Source organism: Corvus brachyrhynchos, unplaced genomic scaffold (genome assembly GCF_000691975.1).
Source record: "Corvus brachyrhynchos isolate BGI_N302 unplaced genomic scaffold, ASM69197v1 scaffold23, whole genome shotgun sequence".
NCBI lineage: Eukaryota > Metazoa > Chordata > Aves > Passeriformes > Corvidae > Corvus > Corvus brachyrhynchos.
In genome coordinates, this window is record NW_008238983.1 from 12,009,949 (window position 1) to 12,034,100 (window position 24,152).

Here is a 24,152-nt window from a genome sequence, read left to right on the forward strand (position 1 = left end):
AAGAGGCAGAAACATAATCTCATCTTTTCTCAGGAAGCAGGCAAATCTCTTGCACTATTCTCTAGTGCTGGAATTAATCAGCTTCTGAATAATATGTTTGGACTGCTTGGTGAGATGATTCTGAGTTAGAAAGTCCCTAAGAAGTCACTCTGCAAGTGGACGAAGGAGAGAAAAGAAGATATGGGGCACGCTGTACACCAATTCAAGGCTCTGTTTTGGAAAAATTGGCTCTGCCGTGTGAGGCAACCGGTGAGTGGAAATGATTAAAAAAGGAATAAGTTAAATTTTCTTTTCACTGCAGATTGTTAAGGACAGGCTGGCTGCAAGTGGTTCTTGTTTTGCCTTTGGTCACCGAATTTCTGAAAACACAAGTAGAGAACAATGTGTTGTTTTAATTCTAGAACAGCTGAATGCAGCAATGCTCCCCAATTTGCAAATGAAACAGAAATCTCATAAAAGTTTTGAACAACCACAGCTTATCTTTTAATTAACATTAGATACTACCAGTGCTGGTAGCAGTGGCAAGGGGGAAAATAAATTTTCTTCACATTACAGGTGCTTATAGGTAATGTAAGAAAGCTTGCAGGACTGTGATCAAAGTCTAGATACCAGGAATGTATTGTGTATTAAAACTGTATAAACTTCTAAATTTCCTTTCTTATCTGCTCTCCAAAGCCTAATTTAACCTTTCAAATTCTAGTATGCAAAACAATGTGGCAGCTACTTCAACAGAAGTCAAAATTAAAATGATGAAAATTAGATATGAGATGTCATTCACCTTTACTGTGATTGAAACAATTTTTTAGGATAAAAGGAAATGAATTTTCTCAAGTGAGAGAACATTTTTGTGGAAAAAAAAGTCACTCCAATTAATAGTTTCACACAGATTTCACTTGTCTGTAATGATGTGGGGATTTGCAGTGAAGCATGCTGGCTTCTTTGGATAGGATTATTTCAATTAAATAAACACACAGCTTTCAGTTTCAGAAATAGTTAGCCTCAATAAAATTGTGACTTAGAGAGGAATTTCTTCTCCAAATTACTGAAAGTGAAGTTTTTTAATACAAAATATATTTCTGGGGGAAGGATGCTGTTGGTCATATTCTTCTCCAGGCCTGAACATTTCTGTATGTTCAATCAGTGTGCATCAAGTGGCTTCTCAGTGTCTCCTGTTTTCCTGCATGTGGATCTATTTCTCCTTTTGTTCTGTGTAGTGTTCCCTCATATATTTCTGAAGGACAAAATTCATGTAAGTTTTAGGTTTGCCTAAATGGTAGATTTCTTGAATAGAGAACTCACTGAGACACAGACTTCTCCAAACCAGGAATTACAAGGGTGATCCAAAGCAAACTTAACTCTGTTTGTTGAGAGGCAGAAGCTGCCCTGGGGAACTTGCAAAACCTCCTTGCGTGCTGTTGTGCAAACACTGAGCTGTGAAGGTGCTCCATCTGCAGTTACTGGAGGAGATATCCAGGTGGGTCATCCACCTATGCAGAGGTGGTCAGACCCCTGTGAATCTGGAGAAGTACCTCCTGAAAGATCTGATGTGCTTCAGCTCTGTTTTATATCACGTAGATCTGTCTGTATAAGACAATTTTCTCGTCATGGTTATTTGTCAGCAGTTAGGGCTGGAAGACAAGTGAGGGCTGTTGAACTAACAGAGTGTCATGAGTGCCGTGTGGCATTAGCTGATATTACACAGTGAAGGGTGAAGGGGCTGTGACAGACGTAAGAGTTCTGTAAGGAACAGGTCTTTTGACTGAAATTCAGATTGGCATCAGCACCTTTTATCATCATGGTTCAAAGGCAAAACAGGTTCTTTTGTACGTTTGGAGTGTTGTTGGAGTTTGAAATTGCAGTAGTGCCAAAGACACATTCCCATTTCTGTTTTCAGAAGCTTTTACTTCAGAACTACAGATTCTAGAAGCGCGGGAGATACACACTACCACGCAAATTTTCCATTGCTGCATTTCTTAACTATTGTTTAAATAACGTTTATTGCCATCCAAATTTGTTGCTAGGTAAAGGATGAAATGTGATTCCCAAATTCTTATGCCTTAAGTTTTGAGGACAATTGAAATTAAAATCAGCTGGGTCCTAAATCTCTGTTACCAAAACTCACCATTCCTCCCAGGTGCATCTCCCCAGAATGTCATGAGCTCGCAGGTTCCAGTTCCCCTCAGTGCCTGGGCAAAGCAGCTGTGCAAGAACTGCAATCCTGCAATCTCGCAAATGCTCTTTCTTTGCACCTTCTGTGGGCACTTTTCCTATTTGAACACAAGTAAGCCCTATACAGCAGCATTACTTTCCCATGTTTACCACAAATAACTTACTCATTAAGATCAGTTTTGCATGTCTGCAGCATGCTGGTGGTTCATTGAGTCCTCCAACCTGTTGTTGCCTCTGCAGCTGCCTTCTCAGTTCTTCTTCTTATCCCAAATTCGTGCCAGCAGGAGCAGCAGTCTTTGTCCAAGCTGTACCCTCCTCCCATGGACTGTGCCAGAGGTGGCAGGGCTGTGTTTGACCCTCGCTGTGGGCTGCCTTCCTGGCTCAGCCTTAGCCCTGGCTTGCCTGGAGATCCAGGCTCCCAGCAGAGCCTGTTGCCTTGCTGGGGCACTGCCAGTCAGGCTTTTCCTGACAAGGGCTCTGCTGCCCTGGCATCCTGTCAGGCTTCCCACCCTTCACAGGGCAGCTGGCTGGTGCTGTGCCCCGGCTGCCAGCTGGGCTTGCCCTGAGCCCTGAGGTGGCACCAGGGAGTCCAGCCTGCAGATGTCCAGGGCCTTCCCCTATAATCCCCCCAAGCCCCGGTCTCCCACCGCTCCCCTGAACTTCTTGTGGGACCTTCCCCCAGCCACTGACCGTGGGTGGTGGTGTGTGCCCCCAGGGACAGCCGGACCCTTTCCAGCCCCTCCTGGGCAGGCTGGTGACATCCCCTCCAAGTCTGTTCTGCAGTGCCCCTTCCCTCAGGTGCTGTGCCTGGCTCCATTCCCCGCAGACAGCCACAGATACTCTTCAGCAATGGCTCTGCTCCACAGCAAGACCCTCCATCTGACCCCAGAGGGGAGAAATGGGGATGAATATGCCAAGGAGGGGAGGATGCTGCCAGGGCCCTGGGCCTCTGCTAAGTTTAATGGCTCTGAGCAGCCTCGCTGGGGCCCAAGGCCCAGCCAAAATGGGGCTTCTGTGCCCTCTGCTCCTGCCTGGGAGAAGTCAGAGGGATACCTCTCTTCAGCTCAGCCCTTGTGCTTGGCCACTGTTTGGCTTGGCCTGCTGTGACACTGACTGAGGATCTGGACTCCGGCTTGAGGCTGGCTGTGATAGCAAGGCCTGTCCTGTTCCCCTTCTAGGGTGCCTGGGATGGGTCCCCCACCCTGCTGGGTGACACTGTTATGCACAGATCCCTGCACCCTGGGGAGTAGCCGGCCCTTGCTGATCCCTGAAAGATCGAAAGCACCATCCTCACTTTTATTAGGTTGGCTCCTGTACGGTTTTGAGTGTGATCAGTTTAGATAAATGGTGATTTCCCTAAATTTCAGGAAACCTTTAGTTCCTTGTCTCATGTTCAGCACGGATGTCCTTCTTCACATGGAAGATTCTGCCACTGGATTTTGTTTTTAAGCATTATGTTATGGTTCTTAGGCATTTTTCTGACATGCCCAATCTCTTCTGTGATGGGATTTGGTTCAGCTCTGGCAGTTCAGAAAGAAAATCCCCAGCATGCTCCAGAGAAGTTAACAGCCTCTAATGGAAGACCTCCAGCATGGCTGTCATTTCTACTGTGTTTCTGTTACAGAGTGCCCTATTCACACTTTCCTAATGCTGTTACCAGTGAATCTAGAAGTCTTTTGAAACTTGGCTGAATGGCAGCTTCTTCCTTTCTGCTGCTGTAAACTGAGACAATTGCTTTTCTTTTTGTTTTTTTCTTTCTTCCAATCTGTTTGGGAGTTTGTGCCTTCTCTGCAGAGGTGTGAACATGCACTGTGTATGTGCAATTTGCTCAGAGAAGGCACGCTCAGAATCTGAGTCCTGCAGCACATCACCTTGTGTGCCTTGTCATTGTGGCCCTGGAAATGGGAGCACTGGATGATATCCCATTTGGCCTGTTAGCTTGGTCTCATTTGGTCTTCTCTCCTGGAGATGATGAAGATGGCTTTTGGAGAGCATTGACTGCAGATGACGGAAAGGGTGTAATGGCAGCAGCTGGGGATCCAGGGAAGGACAAGGAGGTATGCCACCACGAAGGGCTCAGGGGAGCATGAGGAATTGCAGCAAGGTGCAGAATGCTGCTGGCTTCTTAGGAGGCTCAGGTATGGGAGAATTGAAGGTCATTGTCATCACCTCACCACTGTCTTGACCTGAGGAAAGTATTTACAAACACTATAAATTTAAATGAAAACTACTTTTCTGTTCTGAGATGTATTTCACAAAGTTATAAGGATTTCAAATAGAAGTGTCAGTAGTTAATTTGTTTTAATGATCTTGTTTTTCCTTAAGTAGTTGTAGAGAGGATATTTAATGTTTTTATTTTAAATTGAAAGACATATGAATTTTTATGATTTGTTCCCAAGCCCCATGCTCTATAGACTGACGATGTTTTTGATTTCCTTTTTCAGGTCCTCTCTCTCACTGAAATACTGTGGCCATGTGTACTTTTCCTGATTCTAGCGGCCATCCGCTTCCAGGAGCCCCCAAAATACAAGGAAAACTGTATGTTTTGTTTCATCTGTGTTCTGTTTTGATTGTCTCTGCTTGTAGAAGTATTTAGCAAACACTAAAAGTATCCTAGAAGGGGATAAATGTAGTAGAGTCAAAGGAAAGAGTCCTACAGTGGGGTTAAATCTTGTCCAACTATAGATCTGTGCAAGCTGTATTTAAGTGGAAAAGAGCTACAAAGTTTAAGATTTGATTTTCAAGACAAGTCATACATCAACTTTGGAGTAAGGCAGATTACTTGGGTTTTAGTTGTATTTATTGCTTTCTATTGAGTAATGGTGTTTAGATGACTGGCTGAGAGGTAGATATTTACGATTAGACAAAGTGAATCTTTTTGCTTTTGTCTTGTCCAACTATAATTTCATTTAGAAAATAATTATTTATGATATTTTAATCTATTCATTTTTTTATTCCGTTATTCACCAATGTCAGTAAATGGGGATACACCAGCTTTAGCTGCATTAAAAAAAATCAGTTTGCTAAAAGAATTGTAGGCCTGTAGAGTGAAATATCTGGAGAGAATCTAACCTGCACTATATACATTTCCTTTATGGAGAGATATGGATAATTCCAGAGATATGGAAAAGTGGCTGTTTAGACAGTCTTGATTGATGTATGTTCAGACATTGCTGAATACCAGTTCCTTCATCTTAGGAAAGCCTGTGAGAAAAGAGGAAATACTACTTTGTGAAGGAGTCTGTATTCTAATCCAAGTCACATGATATTGGGCAGAGAGGCTGGCAAGCACCTGATACTGTAATAATGTCACTACCAGGAAAATCAGCTTTCCAAAGATTACTCTCAAATGTCATCTGTACCTTGTCACAGAGGTTACTCATTTTCTGTGGTGACTGAGTTTTTCTTAAATGAGACACCTGACATTGATACAACTTTATTGCTTGCAGGTGACAAAGAGGCTTTTTGGGACAAGGGAACACAGTTTGCAAATGCAATATCACTGGTCTGATTTCTGCTGCTGCTTGGTTTTAGGTTACTTAGAAGCTCGTGATTTACCAAGTCGGGGCCTTTATCCTTTCATGCGGAGCCTTTTCTGTAATGTTGGCTCGAGATGCAGGAATTGCCGCTAAACCACAAGGAGACACAGCCGCTTCTGTAATGTTGGCTCGAGATGCAGAAATGCCAGTTACACAACACGGAGACACAGCCGCTTTAGGTAAGTTATGAGAGTTTGACAGGGCTGTCACCATCACAGTTCATTTTTTTCTACAGCAAAGGGTTTTACTGCCCTTGTAGACAGGGAAAATAGGAACATTGTTATTCTGTGCTAAACGTTTCCTTCAATGTTCTTATGAATTCGTCATACCTCTTTTTTGCTTTTGCTTTTTTGATAATTTTTGTTTGTATTTCTTGGGCATTTCATGCTGTTACTGGATACTGAACACGCTTTGGGGGTAAAACTTTAGAGGTACCTTGTCATATTCTTGCGCTTTCTCTGCTGACATGTGAGCACATACTTTTATCCTTCACTAGAAAGTCTTTTATTACATGAAAGGGAAGCTGAGCAGCAAAATTATATTCTATGTTGATTTAGACTTCGAATAGTTTGGGAGCATACACAGTGGGAGAAGTGAACCCAGGAAAGCAAAACAAGAATAACTTTCATGTAAGACCCACAAAGAGCCAACAAGGAACAGCAGAAGTTCTGTAATAAAGAACTTGGAAGAAGTTATCCATAAGTAGTCCTTGTCACAGGATCCTAGAATGCAGGAAGAAAAAATATTGATTTGAATCTGGAATTTTTCTTTAAGAAGTGAAGTAATTTCATCTACTTCAAAAATGTTGAAAAGCATTGCGATGCAAAGACACTCGTGCAAACCAGCTGAAGGGTATAGTCATAAACAACCTTTCGAAATATATAACAATAAAGTCAGATTAGGGTGAGCTAATCAGAATGTGTACGCTTATATCTGTATGTTTATTCTTAGAAAATTGATAATACCTACCAAAAGATCTTAGAGGGCTGAGCCAGGTGTGTCAGAGCATCAAATAGTTATGGTTTATTATCGTAGAGGTTTATAGGTAGCAATAAGTGCAGCATACAACAAATTGGAAAGCTTCAGTATCACAGTAATAGGCCATAATACTTATGTATTGATCTAGATGGTCTGCTCCAGTTATTTGTACATGTAGAGAACTGTTAATTGAATATAAGACCATGCAAAATAAAGCTTGTTTATGGGCAAACACTTTCTACATAAAGCAAGAATTTGTTAGTAGAATTGAAGTCTTAACGATTTAAGCCACTATTAGTCAAGATGTATTATTACACAAAATACTTACAGACAAAAATACTGGTATTAAAATTCTCCTCCTCCTCCCACTACTCCTTCTCCTCCTCCTCCTCCTCCCACTAATACGTTAGAATTGTTACATGACCACAGAGTTCCTAGGTTTTTCCCTGGGGTTATGCTCACCTTTCCACTGCTGCTCTGGGTCATGTCAGTAGCTGCAGATGGGTGGTGATGTGATTGTTACGGCAAGTCAGGATCCACAGTCCTTTACCTGGAGGAATGTGGTGTTGATGGCTTCTTTTTTCACTCAAGGGTGCATTGGGGTCACTTATGATTGCTAGTGTGCTTTTCTACTTTGCTTGTTTTCCACTGGTCTGCATCTCTGCAATACGTTCAAATTTACGTGGTACACCCGAATGTATATGCTATCTTTTACACATTAGTTACCTGTTATTTTTTCTTATACTTGGAAATTGGCTTTGTCCAGCTATAGGTCTGAATTTTACCTGAGCAGTGGTGACCTGTTTATAGCCATGGGGTCCTTGGTGCCAGCCTGTGCCCACCTCTTATCATTCCAGATGCTCCAGTATCATACTCCAGTACAGTTCATCTGTGTCCCCACCTCTCAAGGCCTGTGCTGTTACACTGGGCCTGTGTTCTTCTGCACTGCTTTGTTAATCATAAATATCTCATTTTGCACTGAATAGTCACTTGGTACTTCTATCTGTATAAAACTGATGGCATTATACAAAGACAAGTGAAGATACAGCAAATAGCCCTAGACACCTCGCTAAGAGAAAAAAAAGTTAAAGCTAACCCAAGTCAAAACAAAAACAAGACAAGTTCAGGCAAAGCAAAGGTGGCAAGCGCCTGTGTCTTTCAAACCCAGTACAAAGCCTGTACCCTGTTACTTGCAGTAGCAATATTATATTACTGGGTTATAGAGTTGCAGTAACTATTGGCCTATACTTCCCTATAAGTATAGCTTTTTCTTTACATCTCTAGTTCAGATGCCATCTAAATGTGTTAAATCTCTAGAATCTATGAACTATATCGACTGCTCTGCATGATTACGTCCACTGTTTGGACTGAACTACCCAAATTATATTCCAGCTCAAAAGAAAATGAGGAAAGAATTTCCTGGAGGCAGTCTTAGACCTACTTAAGAATCGTGGAAATTATTCAGTATTTATTGAAATTATTATTTCAATTTTTCAACTGAAAAATAAAATGCATGCATGTATCCATATTTATACACTCAGTAGGCTACACTGAGTAGTATATAGCCTAGGTAAGGAAAAAGGCTAAAAAGGTAGGATGAAGTTCATTCTGAGGTCAGTCTGTTCCACCAGGTCCATCAGTATAAATTAAATCAACCTCAGGGCTGCTCTGACTTATGCTGGCTGCCAACAGCCTTAGGAATATAGACTGTCAGTTTGATCAGTCAAACATAACTGAATCCAGTCTCTGTTGACTGGAGACATGGGGTGGCATAGGAACAGTAATACCAATCATCTTTCCTTGAAGGATTTACATCAAACCATAAGTCTGATAAAGGAACATTTTTTTATGTCAGTAATGCTGTGTTTATTAAGGGTGAGCCAGAGACTGCATAGTTTGCATGGACACGTAACCATTTGTTTTCACAGTGTGGATCACTTTGGTGCTATCAGTTTGAAATGTAGTTGTCTTTGGGAGAAAGTAGTTCTGTGACTACTGTTGGAACAACCTCCATGGAAGCCACAGACCACCAATAACTATTTGTCAGTGAGAAGCCCCCACCATGAGGGGGGCTGAGCCCAGGGTGAAATTATCCTAGTACAGGTCATGCCCTCGCAGGTGTGCCCCTGTCCCTTCAGGCAACAGCCTGTGACATGGTGAGAAGATGATTCAGGTGAAGCCTACAATCACATTAACTCTGATTTGCAGCAAGACCTGCCACCTTCTCTGATGCCTCAGAAAGCATCCAGTTTGCAAGAGCTCTTTGGCTTTGCTCCTTGCTCCTTCTTTCAGCCACTGCAAAAGGTGTTGGCCGGAAGCTCACTGATATGATTCCCTAGCCTGAGATACCCAGTGGTATCTCAGAGCAGAGGAATAAGGAAGTATTCAGGAGCCCCCATGGCAGAGGACATTTCCCCCTCCTCTTTCCAGAATGTTCCACTCCCCACCTCATCTTAGTGGAGCACAGCATAAAATTGAGAGCTTGCAAATAAGATAAAAACCACACAGCCCAGGGTCCTATGGCCTTACACCCACATATTTCCATGCGTTTGCACGGAAACATAATGATTTCCCAATACTCTGGGTTCCACGGCAAATCTTGCAGAACATGGTGGGATTTGCCCTTGCAGTCTAGGCTCCTAGATCTATGTTTGTTAGACTTCTCAATACCTAAAAGAAAATTAAGCTATTCTCGGACTTAGAACCACAAAGATCATGAAAGCAAGACTCTAAAAGGTTATTTCTAAGCACATTAGCTTATTTCCCTTTCTTTAGCTACAAGTAGTAGCAGCCTGAGCAGCCTCCCCAGTAGATGTGGTAGAAGCCCAGTAGATGTGGTAGAAGCCCAGGTCTGTCTCTGGTACTTCTGGTGGGTGGGCCACCATACCCACGTGGTAGCTCAGTCTCCTTTCGCACCTGACTGGGCTCCTGGGCTCACCCTGCCTTGTTGGGGCTGTCTCTGGAGCTTGTAACACACCCCTGTGTCTGCTTGCTGGCTGGGGGGCTGTGTCCCATTGTTAATGGCGTGGACTCTTCCAGGGTTGCCTCAGCTCCTAGCTTGGCCCGCTTCTGGAGCAGCCTTGCTCACGGCCAGCCCCTTTCTTCTTAGTGTTCTGAACCTTTTCTGCCTCTGTGGTTTTCCAGTGGACGAGCATCAGAAGAGCTCACATACAAGAGCAGATGTGGGAGAACAGAATCAAGGAAGGTCTAAGCATCAGCAATAGTCTTTGTGTAAGAATTGCTTAAAGGGTCAGATTTTTCTTTAATGAGGTATATCTTCAAATGATAAATAGTTCTGCAAGATAGATGACTGCAACAACTTACTGCAGTGTTAACTCTTGTGACCTTGCTTATAGATTGCCAGAGAGTTGGGGAGAAAAGGAAATTTAAACATGGCTTTTTGCCATTTGTAGGCAATTAAGAAGAATTTTTTTTTTTTTTTTTTTATTCTTTGTATGTTTTGGTCCATTGCATTTTAGGAAGGTTATCATTGTATCAACATGGAAGAGAAAGATCTTTCTGTGAGAGACACGAAGTATGTTGTTGTCCAACATGTGTATTGGTATTGATGTCTCCAGGATGTGCTGATATGGTGCAGAATGGAAGCCAGGTGGGGCTTTGCAATTTTAGAGAGAAATTAATAATGTGGTGACAGGGGTGAGGTTGAGACGAGTTTGCTGAGAGGCTTATGAAAATCATCAATGGCATTTCTAAATGGCATTTCACATCATAGCCGGGTTCTTAGATGAACTCAGAAATGTTCTTATTGTCATCCTGAGTAACTGAGTAAATTGGACAGAATTAATGTTTCTGAGTCATGGCTTTAGAAATTGACAATTGCTTTTACATGCTCAAAGAGATGCAGAGTCTTTTTGCTCTTTTGCAGCATTTTGTCATGGTCAAAGCTTGTACCAATGTATGCCTTTAGTTTGACTTCTGTTCTCATGAAATTTGTGGAAATGTACCATTAAGAGAAGAGCTACCATGGATGATACTGAAATTTTATATATACACTCCCCAACCCTTTCTTCTAACACCCCAACTCTAATTATATATGTCCTTTTCTACAAATTACTGGCTTCCTCCTTTTGTCCTTTTTATTATCCCTATCTTCTCCTCTTTATTGTTCCTAGCAACTGCTGCTAGGAATTTCCTTGGAATGGCTGCTGGGCTTCCTTTACACACAAACACACAAGTGAGTTAATGTCTCCTTCTGCTCCAGAAAGCATACAGTGAAGGCCCTTTGGGAGAGCAGCAGTACAACAATTAAGTATTTTTCGTGGCACAGTGTCTGAAAATTGTTTGCCTTGACTGTGTCTGCAGCTGGTTTTGAAGTGTAGTTTCTTATCTTTCTGGCAAGATGGGGACATCTTCCTGCAATTTTGTGCAACCTGTGCTGAATTAAGAGATCAGTAGTAACTTGTAGCACTCTTATTAGGAGATAAATCTCCTCTATGTTGAAAATATATAAAATCCTTTAGTCTTAGCTGAGATATTCAGCAAATAAGATCTCTGTAATAATATGTTTCATGAAACTGAGCCTGATAACCGATATCACGCCTGTTGCCATTTCCCCTTCCAAAAGAGGCTGTGCTCAGCTCCAAGAATAATCAGAGGAAGGACTGGGGCAATGACGGCAAAAGAGGGTCACAAAGGCTGCTGGCTGACATGGCTGCTGCCCTGGAAATCCCCATAAAGCTAATAGCTCACACAAATCACAGCCAGCACGTCCAAGTAGCTGCTCTTGTCCTGCTGAGAGGCTTGACTTTGGGAAAGTGGCGTTTCTGTGGGTTTTTCAAGTTGCACATGTGCCTTCTTTTCTGTTCTAGCTGAGCCTTATGCCTGGGATTTGCTCCTTTTGCCATATCCTAAATATCTATGCCCCCTAGAGTTTCTTAGCTGCCTCTCCACTTTCACCATCAACTTGCTTTTCCCTGCACTTTGCCCTATAGCTCTTCAGAGCCTCCATGCTCCAAGTGCTGCCTGCTGTTTTCTTAAATGTTTCTAGTCTGTGTATCTTCCCAGTCCCATTTCCCCTGCCCCGTGTACTCTGTGGGACCTCAAAGGGCAGTAGCTTGCATCCCTAGCCCTCCAGCCTGGGAACAATGGAAGGACAGCCCCGCTGAACGTGCTGTCCATTCAGCCTGTGTAATCTGGTGTGCTTCTGCTATGCATCAAACAGGTGGCTAAAGCACATCAAATTAGATGCCAAGAGGATACTTTTTTGTTATTTCCCTGCTGTTTATTAACCCAAGCTTTGCAGATCCAAGGTGCAGCAGAGTTAGTGATGGGGATAGAGTGGAAGGAATTACTGATTCCTTCTCTCTCTGCTCTCTGTGTTCCCTGGTGCTGGCAGGGAGGGCAGGCAGCCCTAGCAGCCCCTGGAGACACCGTTGAGTCCTGCTGTGTGCTCCTATGTGAGTAAGGTGGCCTTTTTTCCCAGAGCATTGTTGTTTGCAATGTTTCTAAAACCAGGATGTTTGTAGATGGGGATACAAGGCTTGGGTCTAGTTTGGAGGGAAAAAACATAGGTTGAAATACTGCTCTTATGCTTCACTCTGAATACTTATTATTATTTTAAGTGACCTTGTTAGGAGAGTTTAGATGTCAATTTTAAGTTCAGCAAGTATTGGAAAAAAACCCCAACAAAACCCAACACCACCACTCCCTCCAAACCCCACAGAAAAACCCCCAAGACAACCAAAACCTGTGGAAAATCTCATGGAAACTGAGCTAGAGCTTTGTTTTTTTTAAAGTTCTGACTGTGACTGCTGTTTTTCTGGTGAAGTGCTGGCCTCTTGTTCATGCTAAAAAAGCAGTGTGCTGGGAAGATTTCAGGATGTAGGGAGTGTTTCAGTTCTTTGCCAAACACTAGTGTTCTCAGCTATCTGAAATTTTGGGCAGTGGGAGTGTTAGTAATATTGCAAATTATGTGGTAGTTTTCAAAAGCAATAGCTAAAGTGCAAATTCTAATCATCCTAAAAGCCACCTTCTGAACAACAGAAACCTGCTTTTTAAAACTTCTTTTAAAAGGGAAAAATACATGTTGAGGAATTGTTCTGCCTTTAGCCCACTGAAGTTTGAGCATGGTAAAATAGTTTTCCAAAATCCTACTGGCTGTCGGACAAGTTGAGATCAAAATAAGCTGTTCTGAAACCATTAAGAATTTTATTGTTTTAACATTAATTTTTTTTCCTCTTAATCTAAAGTTGCAGACAGCTCTGTGGGTGTCTGAACAAATGAGGATCAGGGAGGGAGGGAAAGTGAAATGAGAGAATGAGAAAGTGGTGGCTGATAGTTTTCTTTGGTTTGTGAATTGATCTCATTAGGCTTTTATTTCAATAAATAAAAATTGTGCTGAAAGCAAGTACTGGCATATAAGCTTAATGGAAAAGGAATGTAATTCTTTATTATATTTTTGTAAGTGGGATAGGACGAGAGACATTGGGCAGAACAGATACACATGAAATTCCACCTGAATATGAGGAAGAACTTCTTTCCTGTGCAGGTGACCAAACACTGGAACAGGTTGCCCAGAGAAGTTGTGGAGTCTCCCTGACTGGAGATACTCAGGAACCATCTGGACACAATCCTGTGCCATGCGCTGTGGGATGACCCTGCTTGAGCAGGGAGGTTGGACCAGATGACCGCTGTGGTCCCTTCCAACCTGACCCATTCTGTGATTCTGTGACAGTTTCTAATGCAAGAAACCAATGTTTTTGCTAGACAGGATTTAGCTCTTAGGATCATTTGAAACTCCTATAAGATAAAACAGAATTCAACTGCCTAGTAACGTGCTAAACATAATTATTCCCTTGTTTATGGTGTTTCAGGAGAGTCTAAGTAATTTTGTCCTATAAAGAGGCATTTAAATGACTCTGACTTCTGGTTTCATTTAAATTATCATCAGAAAGTTGTGCTATTGATATATATATATATATCACCAGATAGCAGTGTGACAGAGTTAACAGAGATAACATTTACCAGGGCTATGTCTGCAAGCTAAAATCAAGAAAAAGCCATTACTAAGAATGAAATACTGTTTTTATAAGTTGCTGTATGTATTTGAAAAAACAAACTGTTACCTTAGACGCAATAGGAAAGCTTGAACTTGCTCACCAAAGAACTGTCACCTGGACACATGATAAACCAAGAGAGAAAAGTTGAGTGTGTTCAGAAATATTAAAGACCTTTTTGCATGTGTCTGTCCTTCGCTGCTGCCAGAATTGGGTGACTGGAGTAGGTGGCTTCAGCAATTTTTCATTGCCATCTTTCCTGAGGTTTTGAGACTCAGTGCTGTAACTTCCACGCTAAGGAATTGAACTAACTAGAAATTGTATAAATACATAATTTTAAAAGAACTCCTCAGAATACTGCTGTGAGTATATACACATTTTTCCACTACTTGATTTCAGTGTATTACCTCGCCTGTCCCTTTTCTGTCAAAAAATAGTGCAAGCCCCCAAAGTGGTCCAGAGAGAGCCACTGGACGTGATCTAGACTTCATGGAAGAGATAGAACAACTTGCAAAGGAATTTATTGATACTACAGAGAAAGCCATGGCCCTAGAAAAGCTATGGGAGGAGAGCTCAAGGTTCTCAGGTAAGCTGCAATCTTTCTAAAAATTAATTTCTTTGCCTATCGGGTAGTGATAGCCATCAAACAGAAGAATAGTTTGATCTCAAAAATAAAATCAGGCAACTAAAATTTTAATTGATCTGAAAAAAAGCCACTTTTATAATTACTAACACAATGGCCATCAAAATTATCAGAAAAAAGTTATCTTTCTTACTCTGTTCCCTTGTATTCTTGAGAGTTGACACTGAGAGGAAAGCTTAAAAGATGAGGAGTATAATCAGAGTACAAGGTTACTTGGTCTATCATGCATTCAAAAGTAGGTTATGAGGATTTAGCTCTCCCTCTCCATGTTTTTCTGTTGTACTAAAGAGTATAGGAATGGAAAACAACAACAGTAGCTCACACCTGGTGACCTTTGGGGACCTTCAATCTTGCACAGAAAGAGTGCAACTGGAAATAGCAGGGTCTGAGTCTCCTGTTAATTTCCACCCACATTGCACAGCCTTGTTTCTGTAGCAGGGGGGCATTGAAGACCTCCCACTACCCTGCGTTTCTGGCTGAGTTTTCAAGCAGAAAGATTTAGGTGAAATGATAGTTTTTGTGGCTGTCTGGCAGGCTAGGACATTCATCTAGTGTTGATATGATGATTTTGCCTCACTAAAAACTGAACAACATGCAATGTCTTTTAAATTGTTTTTGTGATTACAGCAAAAGTGTTGGGAAGAAGAGAAAATCAAATAGATCACTATCTTTGGGATATTAGTTGCTTCATGTGCCTCTACTTTTCTAGAAACATCCTTTGTGCACTGCTTGCTCTTGCTTATAATATTGATTCTTCTAAAGTTAATAATGCTTCTCTTTAAAGGAAAATATTTAATTTTACAGGGCTCCATAACATCACCACTTTTCTTACTGTAAGTATTTTTAACAGTCTATTTTTCGATTACAGTTCTGGGGTTTGAGGCATCTTTATTATAATGGTTAGAAATTTGTATCCTGTCAAGATTAAGTAAACTAACTTAAAAAAAAAATTGTTTGAAGGAAAATAATCATGTCTTGTAAATTTCATAGAGGTTCAGTGGTTCCTAGATTACTTATTTAAACCAGTCTAGGTTGTTAGTAGCTGAAATCCGCAACTATTTGAAGGCTATTTTTTTATTAGGAACAGTTTAAAAGTGCATCTGCCAGATGTATTTTTTCCATATTTGATTGATTTTTACTGCTACTTCATGAAACCTAGATTTCCAGTTTATAACTTGAAATTAGATGGCACTTTTATACTAACATTTTTAAATTGCTCATAAGATCATTGATTGAAAGGAGGCATATCAATATGGAATTTCATTTCTGAAATGGAATATAGAATAGAAAAAATTTATTTCTCAACATTAAGAAAATATTTAGTTGACAGTAGCTAATCATTATTAGTAACAGGGTTTGTATGCACAAACTTCTTTATGTATAAACCATGGCTGTATCACCTTAATGCAAAAAAGCCCTAGTGAAACATTAATTTAGAGCAGCAAAGACTGCATAATAAACAGTGTGATAAATCCTGTTTTGCATAGGCATCATATTGTGTAGTCCTATGAAAGAAATTGTTTTCTTCAAGGCAGTTCATCTTTAAAGAGCCATTCTTATAAATTATTATTTGAGACCCCCACAAACCCTGCAAGGAGCTGTGAGGCGAGGATGGCATGGCCTGGGCAGTCCCCTGGTCTTTATATCCTAGACTTAGAAATTTGTTGTGGGGCTAAAGAGTTTCTCGATTCCTTAGCTTTTCTTCCAGCTCCATTTTTCCATCAGAGCGGAGAGACTTATCAGAAACAAAGCTTCCGTAAGTTCAAAATACCACCAAAATAATGTGGTATATTACCAAATCTAGAGGTATGTTTCTACTTTGGAAAAATATTTTGAATGGTTTAAAGTTCAAGAGGGTCAGGGAAATAACAGGCACCTGCTTGATTTTTTTTTTTTTCCCAGTTAATGGAAGTGTTGCATGTAATTTTATTATTTTTTTTCACATAAAGATGGATTTGAATGAAGCAGAGAAAATTATTTCTAGAGCAGAAAATCTGTACAAGCAACCATATTTCTGGAACCTTCTGCACTCACTCCCTCATCTTGAACTGAACAGCTTTTATACAGAAGATGAGTTAGCTACCATAACACACTTTCTTAAAGTTATTCAAAAGTAAGTAATTTCATATTCTTGAAAGTGCTCTGTTTTAAAATTTTATCTTCAATTCTTGTTCTTCTCACTGGCTACTTAATAAAATACGCATGCTTTACACAGTGTAAAGAGACTAAAATTTTCTTCTCTTTACCAGATTGTGCTTTTATAAAACTGTGTTAGGAGTTTTCACCCACACTAATTCCTTTAAAACTGCGTTTTTCATCTCTGCCAAGTTCAACAGAGATGCCCAAGGAGTCTTTGATAAGCAGCTTCATGTTACCAATGCCTGAAATTTCCCCATCACGTAATATGGCTTTGAACTTTGTAATGTACTTTGGGGGTCTTTGAAAGATATAGAACATATACATATGAATATAAGAAAGTAATAGTTTTGATCCTAATCAGATCCAAATGTATGTAGCACTTGGTCAATATCAGGAAAATTACTCAATTTTGTTTCTTAAGCCTCTTGATATCAGAATAGCTTTAGTTGTTCTCTTGCAAGAAATGAAGCAGTAGGAAAAAAAAACCCAGAGACTGTATTCTGAAACAGGTAAAGGACAGTTGGATTCAGAGGAAGACATAGATTTAAAGCATAGGCCAGGACACATATCTACAGGAATTTTCAGTAAAATAAAGTAATTTTTAGTTACAAAGCATAAATGTATTTGCCAGAGTAGGCAGTTTGTTGTAGTATGTTGATAGGTAATTGTCACTGTAGTCCAATAACGTGGTCATAAAGCTAGAGAAGGCCTCTGAACCTGGGTACCTGTGCAAGACTGGCCATGTACCTCACCAGCCCAAGCCCTTGGGGAAGCAGGGACCTAAAGACTGAGAATGAGAAATTACTCTGCTGTTCTTCCATCCTTTACTGTCCCACTGTCTTTTTTTTCTAATTAAAAAAAAACCCAAACCAAAGAAAAACAACAAAAATAGCTTCCCACCGAGATAAGAAGGATATGATGGCATTACTTTTTTTCAAACTGGGAAATAAGTCTCTCTTAAAATATGTGGATTGCACCTATGTTGATGCTTGATTTTTAAAATTTATTTATTTTTCTCTTATGTCTGAGTAATTTGTAACCTTATTCCAGCTTATTCTCTGAGCTATTAGCATGCAAAACTACATTAGCTGTGCTTGTATCCCCAAAGCAGAATTGTTTTCTGGAAGGTTTGCAAACTCTCAGCATCTGAGTGTTTGCAAGGTAAAACAGAAACCTGATTATAAGTTTATGGTTATTTTTTTCTTCTTGAGCAGCAGTAAGCACAGACAGCAGTAACCACTGGATGCTGTGCTGGGTGAAGTTATGAATCTGTTAATACTATCTCAGCAGCAATTTCTCTATCCTGAGCCTACAGCATGGACAGAGTGACAAGGGGACCAAAGTGGAGGGTGTCTATGATTATGCTGTTTGTCTTCCCATGTAACTGCTAGGCATGCTGAGACTCTGGTTCCAGGAAGCATCTGTCTGTTGATGAAAAGCAGGGAATGAATTCTTGGTTTTGTGTTGCTTACATGCTCAACTTTTGCTTCACTTTGTAAACTATTTTTAGGTGGATCCATGGGTCTTTATGCCTTCCTTTTATTTTCTCCCTGTCCTGTGGGAAAAGAGAGTGAATGAGGAGCTGTGAAGGTACTTGGCTGCCAGCTGGGGTCAACACACAAGTGATTAATAGGAGACTTAGATGTTTACACAAGGGTTTTGGTGTTTTCGTCTGTTTGGGGTTTTTTTAAGACTTCTGTGCCCTTAAGAGACCAAAATTGCCATCATTAATGCAATTTGGCAAGCAAACCACAAAACCCAATGCTTGTTTCTTGACTAGTTTCATATTACTATACTACATTCTAGAGGTTGTATCAGAATTTAGCCAGCAGAATTTAACCAGCAGAAAGTTTCTAAATTTATGTCTCTCACTTTCTGGTCTGTACCATGCTTGCTGTGTCTCTCAGAGGTCCTTAACAGAGACTTCTCCCATCTGTGTGACTGGCTTTGGATTTTTGTTGTTTGTTTTTCCCTTTTTTTTTTCTTCTTTTCGTGAATGTTGGAAACTGATGATCCACTCTGGAAAACTGGTTTCTTATTTGCGTAACAAGGAAGGATTACTCTGTAGGAAATAACTGGTAAATCTGACATAAATTTTAAATAGTAAGTTACAGCTACATTAACAGAGAATTTTTTTTCACAGCTAAGGTGACTGTAAGAAATTCAATGGATATATTTTTATCAATGCATCCTGTAATGTACTTTGTTTAACTTCTTGTGAGAATAAGTATTATGGTGTTTAAAAATATTTTTTCCTGCAGACTGACTGGAAGTAAAATATAAGTATTCTGTGTTGATCCTGCCTCCTTGTGGGGATAACAGAGAATGTTTGTGGTGGTTTTGCTCTTTTTTCCTCACCTCATTTTCTCTCTTTTATTTATTTATTTATTTATTTTTTTAAGAGGACATTGGTCCTCTCAGGAGACATTTCCTTAATGGAAATTGACTGATACTGTAACTGTTTCACAATTTGTGTTTTGTTCATTTAGACTCTAATTTGATAGAACATCAGTTTTGCAACAGTAAAAAGTGTTTTATTATTCGGTTGCTTGGGGGTTGTCTCTTTCCAGCAAATCCTTTCAGGTTTTTTGGCTGTATAGAGATCTTGATTTTTGTTTTCTTTTTCTTTTTCAGTACCTTAGCATCATTGAAGGATTTAGCTATCATGCCACTGGGCCAAAGTTTCTATGAAGTGGTGAAAATGGCACTGAATTTGACTGCTGCATCAGTACAGGATAGGAGCTTAGAAGGTAAGAAATTTGCTTCAGATTTTCTCTGAAGTACCTCATCAGCATGCTGGAAACATATGATAGTAACTGTTGGACCTTCTGCTAAGTTCCTGATGTCCAGGGACTGAACTACATTGCTCTAGTGCTAGCCCAGTTCTTTACTGGTCTGCTTTTTAAATACTAATATTTATAACTAAATTTTATCAGACTCAGGCAACTATCAGATAAACAAAGCACACTGGTCTAATACATAGTGTTTACCTTGGTCATTCAGTGATGAATTTTGGAGAGAGACTAAATCAATAAAAAGGACAGTTTATTCCATTTGGTAGGAAGAGAACATTTTGTTTTGGACATGCATGTTAAGCATTGATTGGTTTACTTTAAGCTTCATTCTTCTGCTCTCATAAACTCTGCTCTCAGCTGGATGGTTACATTTCTTCATCTGCTGCTTCACTATGGAAGATGATTTTAATTGGAGAAGGTAGGCTGGCCCCAGGAAAACTGCTCGAGAAAAGGTCAGGAGCAAGTTTCGTGGGCAAACTGGAACACACAATATATAGGTGCAGCTGTCTGCTCAGCATAGAAGGTCAGGCTAAGAGTAATATACAGTCTAAATCACTTCACCTGCCAAAATGAAGGCTGATGTGGGACAAAGGGCTGGAGCCCTTCCACAGAGTATGAACTTGAATTCACTGGAACTTCTGGTATTCTCCCATTGCTCTCATTCTCAGTAAAGATTCACATCCAGTCCATACACACACATGTGTACATTTCAGAATGGCACCCTGCTGAGTTTGCTGGCAATCACTACGGCATCCCAGCATCATCATATCAGCTGCTGAAATGCCATCAGATTAACTGACTTTACCAATAGTGCAATCATGGGTTTTATCCTAGGTGCACACATCCTGCTGTCCCCCAAAAAGCTGGGAACACGGTACTTGGATCTCAACAAGTGTGAACCACCAAGAAACAACATGAATAAAAAGAATGAATTACATAAACAAAAGATTTCCTTTCTTTCAGGTTTTCAGTACAATCTTTCTTTAGGGGGTGTTTTGTGGAATCCGCTTGCTGTGAAAGCAGAACTTGAATCCAGGTTTGGTTTTGATGGCCCTCATGTTGAGAACCTGCTAAGTTACACAGCACAATTAACAAAGGTAAAACAGTTGAAAATTTCAGTGTCCTTCTGTTTTTTTTGGTTTGTTTTTTTTTTTTGGTACCCTGAAGGGATTTTGCTGTGTTACTGAAGCTTAGATTTGTGAAGCAGCTACAAGGTTGTTAAATATCCTGGCTTCATTCCCACAAAAAATATTTAGCTTCAGCTGAAATCTCTGCACATGAGCATACTGATAGGTCTAGTTGTGTACACTAATGGATTTATGCTTCTCTGAAGTCACAACTCTGTATGGCAGAGTCCTGAGTTTATTATCCAGTCCTGTAGAGAATTCTGAGGATTGCTCCACTAAGCTTTTAAACCAAATCCTTGATTTGAGTCTGCCAGGATTAGCTTGTCTGGTAGCATTTTTCATCTGGTTTGCTGACAAAGAATGCCTGCCTCTTCTATGTGTAAATTAAGGCACACCAAGAGTCCTTTCTTCTCAGTTTGATATGAATATACTAGATGAGTTGTCTCAGTGGTGCTTAATCAAATATCCTGGTGATGCATCACATTTGGAAGAAAATCTCTTTCTTCAGATAGGGATTTCCAACCTATCTTCTAGACCAAAGTGGTCTGTTGTGGTGGTATGTTCTGAAATGCAGAAAACTGGAAACATCTTTTGAATTTCTACTTTAGTCCACAGTTTCCTTAATGTTGGTATTTATGTGAAATCTGTTTGTTCTTGCAGAGCAGTACAGTTTAGTTATATTCCAGAAAAGCTCATTGTAAAAATAGCAGATTTAAACAAACAGATAAATTGTAAAATAACCCTTGACTTTTGAATGGCCTTTTAATGAAATATCATTGTTAGCCTTTTTGATCAACTGAACTGAATTCAGCTGCAGCTTGGTAGTCATTGTTGACTGTGGAATCCCAGGCTAATCACTTGCTAACTATCTAAGCTAGTATCTGAATATTTTATGCTTGTGTTAGAACATTGAAGACCATAAAAGACTATGGAAGTAAATATGTGAGCCTCGATAATATTTGTTTCGAGTTCTTCAATTCTGTATCTAATGCCCCATTTTGTTTGGAGTCAAAGCATCTGCAAAACTTTTTATAAATTCTTTGGTCAAAGTTGAAAGGAGCAAGGATGTGAAGTATCTCAGAAAGGCAACAACAGAATTAAAATGTGTGGAGTTATTTTTGTAAGCTTTAATAATATTTATAAGCTTGGGAATATTTAACCTTTTAACACAGAATTTAAAAATTAGTCTATGAGGAAAAAATTCTGTTCTCGTGACCACTCTCTTGAAACCCACCAACCTCAATTTAAAACTAGTCTGCTGCATGTAGTCACTGGTTGAGATGTGTCATTGTACTAGGTGCTTTTTGTATCAGTAATTTCTATACTTGTGACGTTGTTTCAAGATAGTTATTCTGCTGTTGGGGTACTGTATCATAGTCAGGTTAGTTCAGCACGAACCTACAAATTATTGTAGAGGTATCAACAGTAGTGTAGCTACAAGCTGAAAATTCCTTGCATATACAGGTCCCATCATTCTGCCAGCTGTAGGAGCACCTCAGTGGGGCCACTGGTACTTTATACAGCAACCTGCATGTGGAGTACTTTGAAGTGTGTGCCCTGGAATATGAGGCTGGATTAAATGGGCTTTGTTCTCACTGAAGAGGCTATGTGTTATTCTTATTTTCACTAGATAAGTAAATTGATGGGAGAGATAACAGTCAGCAGCTCTCTTGAAGTAATCATTAATTCCTTGTGTCCTTGCCAGATTCCCACAGGAGAGACACTGGAGCAGTTTGTGTGCTCTGCTCTGGCTGTTGTGCCAGAAGATGAAGCAAACAAAGAGAATATTGGAGAGAGCTGTAATTCTACACGGCATGAGGCCAAACTGTATCTTGTTCATGCTGTCAGCAAGTTCAGACTCTATGCACAGGTAACTTTAATAAATTAATAGATTGAATTCCTAGTTTTTGCATGTAGGTTGTCAGCAGTAACTCAGTTAAAAGATCTAAGTTATATATAAAAATTTATTTCCATGAACTTTCTTGCTAATAAGATGAAATAATCCTTATAAAGAATCATTACAGTAGAAGTATAATTTATAATCATGTGTCCATTTAATCAAGTTTTCTCATTAACAGAGATTCAGATTTGAAATCTAGTAGGGAATATAGTAAAACATACTGCAATGAGCAGACCTGTCGGAGGAAAGACCCATTACTGTCCCACCTGAGACTGAATGTTGAGCAAAACTGAAAGGTGACTAGAGGCCTTCACTGATATATTATATAATTAATTTATTTTTCATTCCCCTTCACTGTCTCTGGCAATAGTGGCTGAAGCAAGATAAAAGTAAACCTCCGGAATAGCATCTTAAAATTCTGATCTGGTAGAATAGCTTGGCATGCATTCTCTGTAATGGCATATGTGTAGTTGCATGGACAAAAGAATAAAACATTCAGATGTTTCCTAAGAAAAACACCTAGCTGCCTTAACACTGGTGTTTGTTTTTATACTGAAATATGGTTCTTTTCTCCATTAAAAAAAAGAATCATGAGTCAAGCTGCATGGGAGATGCTTGCCATGTCATCTAAAGAAAACATGTAAACCTTCCTGTGTATTTCCCCAAAAATGTAATCTTTGATAAGGTTTCCCTGCTGTTTGATGAAATATGAAGTAGGAGGTAATAATTTAATGTGATTGCCAAAACTAATGCACCAATTTCTATGTAGGAAAATCCAGCAATAATTTCAGCCATGATTTTAAAACTCTTAGCAATGGTTGACATTCTTATTATGGGAACCTGAAATACTGTAAGCTGCTGGCCACTGTGAATTTTCTCTTAGAGAAAATCTGTTCTATTGGCATTAAAAAGAAAAGTAATGGTGGAGGAAAGGAGAGCAGTCAGTAGGTTTGGCCAGGCCTTGGTATGCCTTTTTCTGGTCTACACAAAGGGAGCATGCAGGCTCCTTCACCATGTCTTTGTGTGATGGGACTCCAAAAGTGTTAAGGCTGCTATCTTCCATCATATTGGCAGTGTAGGCAGAAGTCTGGTAAAGGAAGCCTGGCTGTGGAAGTCAGCTTTTAGGTGGTTTCAGTGTCAGGCTATATTATTACCATTCCTGGGTCTTTGGGCAAGGTCAGCTCCACACAGAATGTCAGTTGTCCATATGTTGTAGCATGTTACATTGCCAGCCTGTAGGTCAGTCAAAACTGTATTGAAAATCAACCTTTGTCACATCAGTCATTTCAGAGTCTAGAGAGATTGTTAGGGAGGAATTTTGGTATCATTGTTGATTGTGTGGATTTTTTTTAAGACATGCAAATTCCATGTACTGTCTAAATAAGAAAGCTTTGATACTCTAACGAGGTGTTCTGTTTTGCATTCAATCCATTAGATCCTTGAGCAATGGCTCCGCAGCAGCACTCTCTTTCAGGATCTCCTTTTGGAACTTAGAAGAATTATGGCTGATTTAACACCTCAGTTTCTAGATGACAGAGAAGCCAGGAAAATTTTTTCAGAGATTAATACCCTGATACAGCAATGGAATGAGAAATCAGGTGCTGATTTTTCAGGAGGATATGTTTCACCTCATGATTGGTAAGTAATACTTATCTTTCTGCAACTTGTCTTATAAAATTAGAGCAACCTGAATATTCATTTTCACTTTGCATTTAATTGGTTTCTGATTTTTGTCTGTTTTGTGATTTTATTTTTTATTCTGTAGTTCAAAACCTTGTATACAGTCAAATAATCATGCTGATTCTTACAAATTCTGGAAAAGAAATCAGGTCTGTGCTTCAGAGAG

At 39.9% G+C, this 24,152-nt stretch overlaps 1 protein-coding gene across 1 annotated transcript in view; it reads left to right on the forward strand.

Annotated features, from left to right (window-relative positions):
- ABCA13 (ATP binding cassette subfamily A member 13) overlaps positions 1-24,152 on the forward strand; it is a 175,725-nt gene continuing 151,573 nt past the window's right edge. Inside the window, exons 1-11 of the mRNA XM_017738711.1 lie at positions 1-249; positions 4,614-4,707; positions 5,704-5,789; positions 5,820-5,887; positions 14,140-14,288; positions 15,150-15,178; positions 16,295-16,458; positions 19,119-19,234; positions 20,243-20,376; positions 22,112-22,276; positions 23,742-23,944. Of these exons, the coding sequence (XP_017594200.1) occupies positions 181-249; positions 4,614-4,707; positions 5,704-5,789; positions 5,820-5,887; positions 14,140-14,288; positions 15,150-15,178; positions 16,295-16,458; positions 19,119-19,234; positions 20,243-20,376; positions 22,112-22,276; positions 23,742-23,944 (1,277 nt within the window). The 5' untranslated portion in view covers positions 1-180. The remainder of the gene's footprint in view (positions 250-4,613; positions 4,708-5,703; positions 5,790-5,819; positions 5,888-14,139; positions 14,289-15,149; positions 15,179-16,294; positions 16,459-19,118; positions 19,235-20,242; positions 20,377-22,111; positions 22,277-23,741; positions 23,945-24,152) is intronic.